The 13341-nt window shown below is 32.5% G+C and overlaps 1 protein-coding gene across 1 annotated transcript in view; it reads left to right on the top strand.

The window, feature by feature from the left end:
• The window catches only part of gogo (thrombospondin-1 like protein golden goal), a 193071-nt gene extending 189278 nt beyond the window's left edge, over positions 1-3793 (top strand). The window contains exon 15 of the mRNA XM_089597643.1: positions 1772-3793. Within this exon, the coding sequence (XP_089453769.1) occupies positions 1772-2899 (1128 nt within the window). The 3' untranslated portion in view covers positions 2900-3793. The remainder of the gene's footprint in view (positions 1-1771) is intronic.
• The last annotated feature ends 9548 nt before the right edge of the window (positions 3794-13341 follow it).

The following is a 13341-nucleotide window of genomic DNA, read 5'->3' on the forward strand; positions in this document are numbered from 1 at the left end:
ATACAATATTTTTTCACACTGCTTCGAAGCAAGAGTGTGTAACATGTATTATACACTAATATCTGCACAGATTGGCTTTTTTTTTCTTTTTTTCGTTTAGTAAGGGATTTAAAAAGTTGAGGAAAACTTTGTAGAGATATTGGGGTCATCGATTAGTGGGGACTGTACGATAGCAAGGGGGGGGGGGGACAGGAATCGTGCATACATGTATATTAGCGAAAAACTTAAATTAGAGAAGTTTGTGTTCTACAAATTCTGCACCGATTGTTCGGGAGACAGAACTGTAATGAAAGTGCAAGACTCCAAGGGAGGATTAAATTTTAATTACGATTGTATGCAGAAGAGCATCAAGATTTCATAAGACAAACTTTTTCATTTTTTCCGTTCCTTTCAAGTTTATATTGCATTAGGCATCATTTAAAAAATCGATGTTATATAGAGATTTTTTATGGAAGGTTGGGGTTTTAGCAATTCTTTTAATAGGTAGCTAAGTATTTTATTAATATGTTAATAAAGTTTATCAATAACGTACATTGTTCCAACTACGACGGACTTTATTAATTTTACATTTGGTTAGAACACATGGCTTCATATTTAGACGTTATGCTTCTTGCGTTTGAATATAAAAAATTAAAGTTTTTCATAAATTTATGAAACAATTATTTAAATGATTTCAACCATTGGAACCTTAATGGATTTCATATAAAATACGAGTTTGATATTGAAATTTCTACACTTGTCAGGGTCAGGGTCCTTTTACAGCTACTGCTGGAGTCATAGTATTCTAGTTTTTTATGCTTATTTTGTCATCTCTTTCTCTAACTCTTTCTATAATCTATAGGAATCTTCGAGTAGCGTATGTATATGTATGTATACATAACCTCTAAATGTTTGGCTTTGCTTTTAGGTTATTTTTTTTATTTCACTCAGAGGTCTAGTTTTTTTTTTATAAAGTAGCAAGCAACTTTTTGATTTTCCATAACTTTAAAAAAACTCTAAGTTAATAACAACATGATCTCCCATAAAGTTATAAGTTACGTTCGCAGAATCTTGATAAAACATAAATGTTAATTTTTCGTTTTTAAAGCGCAGTGTCATCAAAATTCAATTTGATTTAACTGTAACGTCATCAAGCTTTTATTTAAATGCTCTTAAGTTTTTTATCGGATTCCTCGTATTCAATATGTTACCAGTAGAACGTCTTTAATAAACATTTGCCAAACAACATAATTGAATACGTGTTTTAAGAAGTATACAACTATCGGATCAATTTAACTTAGTAGAAATAAATTTTTTAACAGAAAAAAATTGTAAAAAAATATTCGATTTGGCGTAGCTGCTTAAATTTTTAACGAAACGCTAATTGCATTGTATAGCTAAAGTATGATTAAAATGTTAAAAAGATTAAATTTCAACATGTTCAGATTTCATAGTGTAGCTTTTGTATATGACATTTTATTGAACTAGAGAACTACTATAATGCAACCAAAAAAACCAACCTGCGGTAGTTTTTACCTGTAATTTTTTAATGACTGAAAAGAGTTATTGACTCGCTTTACTGAATGTCTTCTATCTATAATCATTATTGTGTTAATATCGTAAAAAAATCTACATTCAAAAATAAAGAGTCAGTAATCATATTGAAAGTTACCACACACTTGGACGAACGTCCAAAGAACTCAATGTTAATAAAAGCCTTTAACAACCAATCCTAAACTCTAATCAGAAATTCACCAAAACTAAGCACCAAATATTCCCCCACGATTTCCAGGGTTTCTCACCAGCGAGCAGTTCGTCTAACTCGACACTGCGTCGCTGCAGCGGCAAGGAATCAAAGGAGCGCCGCAACCGTGAACGTCTGCTACGTGGACCAGGTTCGGAATTCAGCTTGGCGAATCCTGATTTGGACCTCGAGCTCGACTACTACGACTACAACGTGATGAACGCTGGTGCGGCTCCTGGTTCTTATCTCGGCATGGATCCGGCCTTCCTCGTCTGGATACCGCCCCTTGACGAGGATGGCCGACCGAGGAGCGATGAAGAGGAACACCACTACGAAGAGATTGTTGAACGACCGCTGGACACCGAAGGAGCCGCGCTAAGTCCACAGGAGTACATGAAAAGGGTAAGGACGAAACACGAGGACTACTTGAGCGAGGGCGACTCCGAGGATGTCATTAAGCCTAGAAAGTTGGACCCAGGCGAGTGCCGACTGCATGACGAAATTATCATGGAGTACAAGGCGCGGCTGGTTGAGGGCATGCTGCCAATTCACAGGCTTCTCGAGGAGTCCAGGGTCAGGGTCAGCGAGGAATCCCTGTCCAGTAATAACGCTGACGTAATACCCAACAGGCTAGAGACGAGATCCCCTAAAACTCCGAAATTACCTAGACGAAGCAAAAAATCCTTTAGTCAGAGCCAAAAGGTTCAAGATCCACATAGTAGTGACACGAGCACACAGTCCCTCGAAGAGTCAGAGCCAATGACATTTACCAGATCGAGAACGAAGGTCAACGATTTGGATACTCCGAGAACTAGGCGGAGATTGGGAAAGGTTGAACAGGACAAGGATGCGGAATACTGCGAGGTGATAGTGCCCCGGTCACCAGCACGACGCGGAGGTGATTTGAATGCCAGTGGTCGGGACGAGGTGGTTGGGGTTAAAGGTGATGAGATTAACATACCAATGGCTGAGTTCTCGAGGAATTGGCAGGATTCACCGGTAAAAGTTCACTCGAGACTCAAGTCCAACCGTATACAGAGTCCGGACCAGGGTGTTGACGTCCGGGTGGAGACCAAGCGATCGTTTTACGAGCTGATTGGCGAGGGCGAGGACGGTATTAAGTTTGCCGATGACGACGATGAGGACTACGATATCGAAAGTAATGTCGTGACGTGAAAATTGCTTTTCTTTGATGCGTTTACGAAGGTACCAAATAATCTTCAATGCCATGGTGTACCACGTTTTCAGATAGGTTTGTAGAAATTTATCTACAAAAGTTTACCTATAACCCTTTGCCCATGTATTAGAAAATCATGGAACATGGGTCAAATTGTTACTTAACAGGTGTCGGATGATCCTCACGGCATTCGATGTTCTTACTGTGAAAATCCCTAAATTATCATATGACTGATATTTTGTTTGTATGGGTGAAATTAACTCTCCTTACAACAACCAATCGAACTGGCTTAATGTAAACAAAGAGTATGAAAAGTACGACAGAGAATAAGATGAGAATTTTAATTATTTGTTTAAGTAGTGTTTAACATTTTCAGACTGTTAAGTATCAGAGTATTAAGTAACTGGAACTTTTCTTTATCTATTCTCTGTCTGCTATGCTTTTTTGCCAACGCTAAGCCGATTCTATTATTAATTTAATTGGCAAATAGTTATTATTTGTGCCCGTCCCAATAATGCAAAAAATACGTAATGTCCTTATGTACATGTCCTTACCAAAGCGAAGATTGTACATATTAATCTACAAGAATGTAATCGGATAAGATATTAAAGAAACTCTTACAGACCCTAACAATAACATGCTTTAAACATCGTTCATATATCTTTGATAGAGCTCAGTTTTTTATGTTAAGTATTATTTTCGTATTTCAATAAAGTTAATTTGAAAGTCGATCAAGCATTCTATTTTTAATCCGAAAAATGTATGAATCATTATCTCATACACTACGATAAAAAAACTCTGAAACTCTGCCATTTTCTAAAGGTTTCATTCTTAAAGTATTTCTGCTTCGTAGCACAGCTTGAAACTATATAAATACACAGGTGTCGAGAAAACAAACTATTTTCTATCTTTATTAAGCGTACATTGCCCCATTTCTGAGGTCCAAGTGGAATGGTCCAAAGGAATCCACGTTGTCATGTCTACGTAGAATTAGCTATAATCGTCTTTCAAATTCATAGAAATTCGATAGTCCATGTGGAATTCGGAAATGGAGAAAACTCATTCCAAGTGTTCGTGCCCACGTGGAATTAGTTGTGTGTGATTCCACGTGAATTCCATGTCAACGTGACCACGTGGCATTAATTAACGCTCTTTTCCAAAGTAGACGTGGACTATCTTACATGAACTTTGAGGGTGGGGATAGACACTTTGTTAAGGACATGTGTATTACGTAGATTCTACGTGGACCTTGGCAATGGGGTTATATTTCCAACAGTTTTCCCGCCTCAATTTATACCTCTGTATGAGAGCCCTACAATCCGACAGATGGCGTACTGCAGCTAAGAGGAAATCTCCAAAAAGTCTATCTATACATATTAGTCGTATACATATATATACTTGTAGGAGTTGAAGGTGATTTTCTCTTAGCTACAGTATGCCATCTGTCGGATTGTAGGGCCCTCATACTGTTTTAAGCAATACAAAAAGCAGGAATGTTTTGAGTAGCAGACCCCTGAAGGAACTACTATACTTCTAATTCTTTTTCATTAATATTCTATCGTACGGTGAATAAGGTTAAAGAAATTAAAAGGCTATTGTATAAGTTAAAGAGCAGCGAATGTTAACACACAATTAAAGATGGCCACTTTTCAGAGCTATCTAAGGCAATTGAAATACTATATTTCATTTGTTAAATACTTAAATCTTCAAGGTTTATTATATTAAAACTTATTAGTTCACGAAAACATTTAAAAAATGGTATTTAAAATAATTTTTACTTATTACTATTGAAAAATCAAAAAATATATCTATTTTACCATGAGATTTCTAATTTTCTTTAAATATGTACATACATCAGTTTGGAGTAGGAAACTAAAACTTAACCTAAAAGTGCAAAATTATTTGTGAAGATTTTTAACTGAGTCGCAGATCCAAGATGCGCGTATTCGATGACTCAATGTTATGCACCAAGTGAATAATAATTAAGGCTGGAAAATTGTCTTTGCATCTAACAATAACTTGTCATTCTTATAAAATCACGTGGCATCTAAAAATATTATGCAGTCCTCAACGCCAGCGCGTTTTGCAAGTCTTTTAATCAGGGTAGTGTACAGGACGTCCAAAAATTATCAGGAAGTTTGAGTTTCCAGAATAACATCAGGAATCTAAAAATAACCCTTACAATAGTTGGGTTTGAAAAAAGAAGCCTGATGACTTCTTTAATTTTAAAGGTTATGTAAGGACATTTTCAAATATCTTTTAAAATTTTTTTTTAATTCAAAGAAAGATATCTGACTTTTTCTCTAAAAAAATTGACTATCACAGTAATTTTTAGACATCCTGTACATCTATAACAATAATAAAAATATAGATATGTTCTATTATGTTGTACAATTCTCAAAACCTGAAAATTTTGATGCAGCTTGCAGGATGCCACTGACATATTGTGTCTTCGGAGTCATCGTCGGGTGTATGAAAATAAGGAAGTTTTAAAATGATGAAAATTATGTAATATGTGTAAAAAAAAAAGAAAATGAATCCGAATTATTAACATGTTTGTTGTAATACGTAGAAAATGAGTACGACGATATTTGGTTGTTTAATTAACAATTAAAATCGATAGTTTTCTTTGTTTCGATCAGGCAGACGGGAAACCTATGAGTTTCTTTATATTTTCTTATCGCATAAATAAAAAGTAGGTATATATAGTTTTTTGAGAATACAAAGCAGTGGAAAGTGTAAAGCATGCGGTGAGGTCTATGTATGTGTCACGATACGTCGGGCATTTTCAGTGCAATGCATAATCAGGTTAAAAAAATCATACATAATATAAAGACACGTATGTATACAAATAATTGAATACGTATAATAGGATTAAGAACCAATAAACATAATCACTACAAAATACAAAAAGTAAAACTATATTACGAAAAGTTTCTCATCATATCACACTCGCACATCAGTCGTTGAATAGTAAAATGCCTTTCACTAGGATTTTGAATAATGATTTGTAAAATGATTTTGAATATCAGAATCCGATAATGTTGTAGTAAGTTACAATAGCTGTTAATCGCTTCGTGCAGCAATTTGAAACAACGCCACCTGTAGGGAAAAAAATGTCGATGCTAGCTAACAAGAATACACAGCATTAGATAGACAATGATAGATTACAAGTGTTTGTTTCAACAATAATAAATATTTAACAAATGAAATAAGTTTTTTCAGTCCCAAGTAGCATATTACTAGCAAATAATACTTTTTTTTAAATTTCATTAAAAAAAAGTAAATCTCTAGTATGAAATGGGTGTAATGTATGAGTGAGCATAAAAATATTACTTTTCAATGTGCAGATTTAAAGTACTTTGCGAAATAAATTGATTTTTGAGAGAAATAGCAATACTTATTAACAAAATACAACTATGAAAGGAGACAAATTTTTTTTCTATTAAGGTACTATTAAATAGGTATTTTTCGGTTTCAAAGCATAAAAGTATACTTACCCAAAAAATTTACGTCAGTTGTTAAATATACTTTACTGGTGAAATAAAACGCTAATAAAATAAACGCTAAAATAAACGCTTGAAAAAGATCATTGCCCATAAGATTCTGTGTATTTTTGTTAGTTAGCATGGAAAACTTTTCCTCTGCAGGTAGCGTTGGTTTTAATTGCTATACGAAGCGAATAACAAAATTATCGAAAAAATTTGAATCTGTGATTAAAATTTTAAGAATTAAATACTCGAAATTTTACTAATAATCAAAACTAATTCATTAAAGTATATGTATTGTATATTTCACATTATTAGCAATATTGTTATTTTTTTCATTACTAGTAATAGAACAAAAATTAATGTTTTAAGACATTTTGTTTTATTATCTTAACTATTATAAGTAAAGATCGGTAAAGAAATTATATAAATAAAAAATATAAAGTATATTATTTTTTATCAAAAACTCGAAATCAATAGTTATAAAAAATATAGCTGTTAAGATATTTGTAAAATGTGTTGAACCAACGTATTTTAAGAACAATCGCTTATTATTGAATTGTTAAAAAGTAACAACCATCCGTAAAATAAAAGTTACTTATCTAAGACTTTAACCCAAAGAATTTTGGTTCAAACTAACGATACCAAGCTATATGTGTAAAATACATGTTTTTATTCACCGAATTGATTTATAACTAGTCAATTGATTATTGTAAAATAGTTCATACATATGGTTTACAAATGGCTTGTTAATGCATGTAAAATATGCCTGTAAGTTAACAGTATAAAATAATGTGAGATTGTATAACATTGAAAAAATCAAATATAATATTCTAATAACTGACTGGTATGGTTTTGAACTTATCCCTTAAATTCTCATGGTTACTTTCTATACGTTATTTTTTATAGAAAATTTTATGAAACATAGACATTTAATAGATATATGAAATCAACAACAAACATTTGGAACACAATCTTTAATATTTTTTTCAGTTATGTAATGGATTTTTATTTAAATAAGTAAAGGCTAAAACGCGTTCGATTACACTAATTAATTGTATAAATATTTTGTTGATTAAAAAAATTTATACCAATTTAGTCAATTAGCGATTTTTAGTTTTTTAGTTATGATATTTATAACATTTTTTAAATTATTTTACAGTTCACATGCTGTGAATTAATGATTAAATGACGAAATTTCGATGCTTGCAATTGTTGCAACATTTGAACCCTAAGAACAATCATAATTAAAAAATAATTATACAACAATAGAAACTATTACATTAACAGTCACTGAACAAAAATATGACTGCATGTTATATCGTTATTATTTTTTCTTAACGTAAAAGATTTAAATAATTCTTATTTATAAAATTAAGACACTGTGCGCGGGTCTGACGAATTCATTCCTAAGTAAAATCATGGTAACATTTTTGTATCCATAACTTTATTGCCGACGGTTAGTATGTTCACTACAGTCAGTAACTCATAAAATACATACATACATGCCAACAGTTAATCTCTTTTCTACAGTTGGTAACTTACCGAATGCTGAGCACCAGTAAATTTCGCGATAAGATATCAACTCCAAAATATAATCATGAGAAAATCTACAAAAACTGAATATTATATCTATGTATCTAATTACAATTATAGCTATATGTATATAGATGGTATGAATATGTATAACTATAACATGTATTTAAAATTGTGAAACCTGCGTGCCCAAAATTTTTCCACTTAGTACATGAAATTGTATCAGTCATTGAATAGTAAAATGAGTCCGCTTTCAAGGGTATGCCTCAAAAAAATTTTTTTTTATTCAAATAGGAAACAAAAACGGGTTATTTTTTGTGAATTTCCTCATGTATACCTACCCCCCTGCCTACTAAATACTGCAACTATTTATTTTAATATAAAAGTAGTAATACTTTTTTGACACGAGTGTATAAATAATTATTTAATAATAAAGTTTAAAATACTATTCGTAAAACATTTTATAATATAAAGATGGTTAATGTAATAATGGTTGCAAAAACTTTTTTTTATTTTACCAAACATTCTGGAGTGTTTGATTTATGCTTGTGAACTTTTAAGAACATGTATAAGGACATTTTATTTCAGATAAGTGTACATTAAAAATTATGTTTCATAATTAACAAAAAAAATTTTGTCAATAAAACGGTATAAAATTCATATTTAATTTAAAAAATTTAATTAACCTCTGAAATGTCTGCAAAATTTATAATATTAGATTAGTGTGTTTTCAGTATATTAAAAAAAAAACTTTATCGGTACATTATTCAATTTTCTATAAAATTTGCAGGAAAATGTCATTTCAGAAAATGCAAGATAAAAGTAAGTTTCGTTGTATATCTTTTTTCGTCACATGTTTTACTTTGTTTTTAATTAATCGACATTCTATATTTAAAACAAATTTTTTTCGATGACCTTTTATACGAACGTTATTTTGTTCGACAAAAAATCTTACTGCACCTCTTTAAAAAATAGAGGTACTTTGAAACTTCTTGAAAGAGTTTATATTTTATCACGAGAAAATTCTTGAGATAGAATTTCTTTATCGAGTTTGAATGAAAATCCGTAAATCTGATGACTGCTTTTTTCTTCTACGTTATTGACGTATACATCTTTTAGAATACCCTTTTTTTCATCCAGTTCAACTACACAAAGTTCCTTCCTTATTCAAAGAAGATGACACGTGTCAAAAGCAGCAGGAGCTTTCAAATGAAATTTTAACAAGCCCGACCCAGAGAAAGAGGGAAAAAAGTGACTCTAATGTAGCACAAATCTGCATGCATACATTTTTTCGTCCGAAAAGAGCTTTATAACTTCATAAAAATCAGCATCACATTTTTCACGAGAAAATAAGTCTGCAGAATAAAACATCGTACTCGACTTTCTAGTTTCCAGTGTCGTGTTACTGAAGTTTAGTATTTACAAAGCCATTACGTACACTGTCATCGTATTTTTACGGGGACACCAGATTTATTACTCAAATATTTATTATTCGAAATTGTAAAATTTTGACAAATAATTTGTAATAATAAAATTACTTTGCAATTGAAGTAATAAACTACCTGTTTATAAAATACAAAAATAAATACGCACACTTTAAGCAGTTTATGAAAACATCATTTTTAATCTAATTTTTTTTTTTATCTGTAGAAGAAAAATTTGGGTATTTATTTTCACTGTTGATATCGTAAACAAGGTCAAGTTCAAACATACCAAATTTTTTTGAGTGGCTCACATAATGATAGAAGCTCGAATAGTACTGTAAACAAAGATAATAGTATGGAATTCAAATATATCTAAAGAAAATCATGTTATCTAGGCAATGAAAATACTTCCAATTATGATAACATAATTACGTTTTAATGGAAATTTTGTAAAAATAACACAAATTTTGGAACATTAAGGCAAGGCTTTATAGTTGCGTAACAATTCGTCGTATTTTTATTTTATTTTATTTTTTTAAGACTAATTGAACAACATGAAAAACATATACTTTCGTAAAACTCACACCACACGGAAAAATTAAAATTTTTATCGTTTGAAAATTTTCATGTGAAATGAAACAAATCTTAAAATACACAAAAATTTTATTCGTAAGTTTAATTTTACATTCCTATCGTGATAATAGCTAATTAATTAAACTAACAAAATTCAACAAAGCGCGAACGACAAATGCACACCGAAGCAATTAATTTCTCACAAACTATCCCACGCCACGACAACCGACCCATCACGAGCCATCTTTCACGTATATTGTACAATACTTGGGCCGAAATGATATCGCTGGGCGTCGCACTCGGACCACAGGCCATCCTGTCCGAAGCAGGTCCACTTTTCCCAAAACCAGCGAAAAATCCGGTATGTGTGTACATGCGCGCCCAACAAATGCACCCCACGATGCCATAATTTCAGGCATTTACGCGGGATTAATCCGTAAAGTAGATGAGCCAGGGGTGGCGCGCGATCGATCTGCTCTGCAGCGCGTATATATGTGTAGGTAAGCCGCTTAAGGCTAGTGTGATTTCTGCTCCGATTTTTCGGTGAAAGAGAGGAAAGACGCGCGCGCGTGTGCGACGGGCACAAAAGGAGCAATCGCGTAATCCGACAGCCCGATAATTTCCGTCGTATGGCCGTATAATGTGTGGCCAGGAGCGGCAAGACGAGAGACTATCGTTTCGCTTTTTTTTTTTTTTTTTTTTTTTTTCGCTAAAAATAAAAGGGCATTGTTCGCGATCCCCTCGTCGCATGCGCGGATTTTCATCGTCATTATTTTTTGGCAGAATTTTTTCCACTCTTGGTGAGATTATTTTTGGAATCTCGACTGATTCTGACGTTTGAATGAGGGTATTGATGTGCTTTTATCAGCTGTGAAACAGGAATTTTTCATATGAAAAAAAAACAAACTTTTTTGAATCAACAAAACAATTACTAGAATAATCCCAAGTAAAAATAATCTCTTTATCTAATTGTAAGATTGTTATCGAGCTGAAAGAATACATTTATTTCGAATGAGATAATATTTTTGATGTAAATAAATGTTATCTTTCAAGTGAATGTTTATTTGAAACTATTTAAGTGAACGTTATATTTTTGTAAATAAAAAAAAGCAAAAGTGTTGTCTTTTTACTTTCGAATATGATTCATTATATGTTATATAAAATTGTTTATAATCTCAATAAAATGTTATTCATCAGATAGAAAAATTGTCGTTTTACTGAAAATTACATTTTTTATGCATTTGCATCTCCATCAAATACGTACGTGTTCCGGTTTCGTGAATTCTCCGGGGAAAGCTATTTCAGAGTGATAATTTATTGCAGCCGTACTACCACAACAACGATGCAATATTTTATGCAAATGCATCAGACTTAATCGTAAATTACTTGCGATATGCAACTGACAAATTTCCATTTTGCTTTAAATATCTTTTAAAAGGAGCATTTCCACAATCTTACGTTTTGTGAACAAATTATAAAATGTGAAAGTAGTCGTTTCATAAAAAATAAGAACGGAAAATGTAAAAGCTTTTCAAAAGTTTTTTCATCCGAGCATCGTCAAATATTTTTTTATTCAAATTTGGAAAGCATATTTTTAAGTGCACAGGTACTTCCAACGACATGTTTACATAAGAAAATTTTTTTTACCTTATACTATACTCCCCTTTTGCTACTTTTCGACTTTATAAATAAAGTACAATAGTTCCCTATAAACAACATCCTGTACAATTTTTTAGTTTAAAGGATTGACAGTCACGTAAATCTAAGCTAATTCATTCGTTATCAAATTAACTGAAGTTATGTCAAATAATTTGATCTGTTTAATGTATGGATAAAATCGAAAAAATAATCGAAAAAACAGTTGTTAGCTGGAGAAGAAAGTTAATAAAATGAAAATATTTTTGAAAATAAATGCCGAGGGTTTGCTACGAAAAGTGTAATCCTCTTTTAGCCTTTGATAATAAAAAAAAAACTATTTATTTATCGATAAGTCATAAAAGCACCTTTAACCATTTTCCGGGGGTTAACACCCAAAGCAAGCAGGGGATGAAGCCTTTTATTAAAAATTAAATTAAAAGTGTGATGTTCCTCTGTTCAAATAGTTATGAAATAGGAACAAAAACTCAATATTTTAAAAGCTGGAAAAAGATTAGATGAAAAGGCGTGTACGTGGAAATCCAAAGAAAAATGTGCAATCATGGATAAATTTGAACAGTTGTTGTGACAAAAAACCTACTAGTTAAAGTTACGCAAAGCGCGTCAGTAACTTTAGTTCACAAAAAAAAAAAAAAAAATCAATCAGACTCGCTTTCCACGTATGTATAAGGTTCAAGTAATATCAACGTATCGAAATCAGCCAGATATTCCAGCACTTTAGCCCCATAGAAAACCCACACCCAAGCACGAGCACGTACATAAAACGGTTACTAAATATATTCTTGTACCAATCGAAATTGTTGTAGCGTAGCTTTCAGAAGCCCATCAGACCTGCGTAGCCGCACCACCTTATTTGCTCAAGACCTTTACACACACCCGTAACAACGGCGCTCTCTCGCAAACTTAATCCTACCTCCTCTGTATGGCCACGTACACATTATACACACGTCATCCCAATTTGTAACCCATGTACACACATTTATACACGTTCGGATCTCATAATTCAGCATTTTACTTTATCTTTTCCACAGTCCTGTTTTGTGTACTTCCTTTTTCGTTGCGTACATACGCGTACACACGGAGAACAGAATAGAATCAAAAAGTGAGGTTATGTATCGCATGCGCAGCCCCTCCGCTCCTTTATTAAATGTAAATACGATTAGTATTTTTCGGGACACATGGACGCGAGCATGTGGTGAGCGCCGTTGTTGATGACGGGAAAGAATTTCATTGGGATACTGACGGATGGTCCCCCGAGGGTTATCATACCTTTTTGGGGTCTTTGTTTAAAAGCGAGATTTATGTCCATGGGCTTCGGCATTACGGAATTTGTATGTATATGAGCAAGAGTGTGTGCGTAAGGTTGTGCAACCGGTACCGAAAGGTATAGGATAAGGTAGCAACAGCGTATTTGTAGATGCTAATTCTTTGTAAAATCATAAACAAATTATTACTAAGGACCAAGGAATTGAGGGTGCGAGTATTTTTATACCGTGGTTTTCTTAATGCGCACGCCCCTGGGGGTGATATAAAAATATAATAACTATACTTGCATCACAAACATTTTTTTCCATCTTGGAAATAGTAGTTTTTACAGCAGTATTTTTTCACTAACGTTATTTATATCTATCTATATTTGACGCACATTCATACGAGTTTTTTTTTGGTTTTTCCAAAAATATTACGTGGAAACAAAAGCATTTTTTGACATTTGTATAATAACTCCAAATGTTGATCTTCTCACTTATTTCCAATAACTTTCAA

The sequence above is a fragment of the Copidosoma floridanum genome, unplaced genomic scaffold (assembly GCF_036245765.1).
Source record: "Copidosoma floridanum isolate Cflo_tuat_1 unplaced genomic scaffold, Cflo_Japanese_pri ptg000035l, whole genome shotgun sequence".
Classification (NCBI taxonomy): Eukaryota; Metazoa; Arthropoda; class Insecta; order Hymenoptera; family Encyrtidae; genus Copidosoma; species Copidosoma floridanum.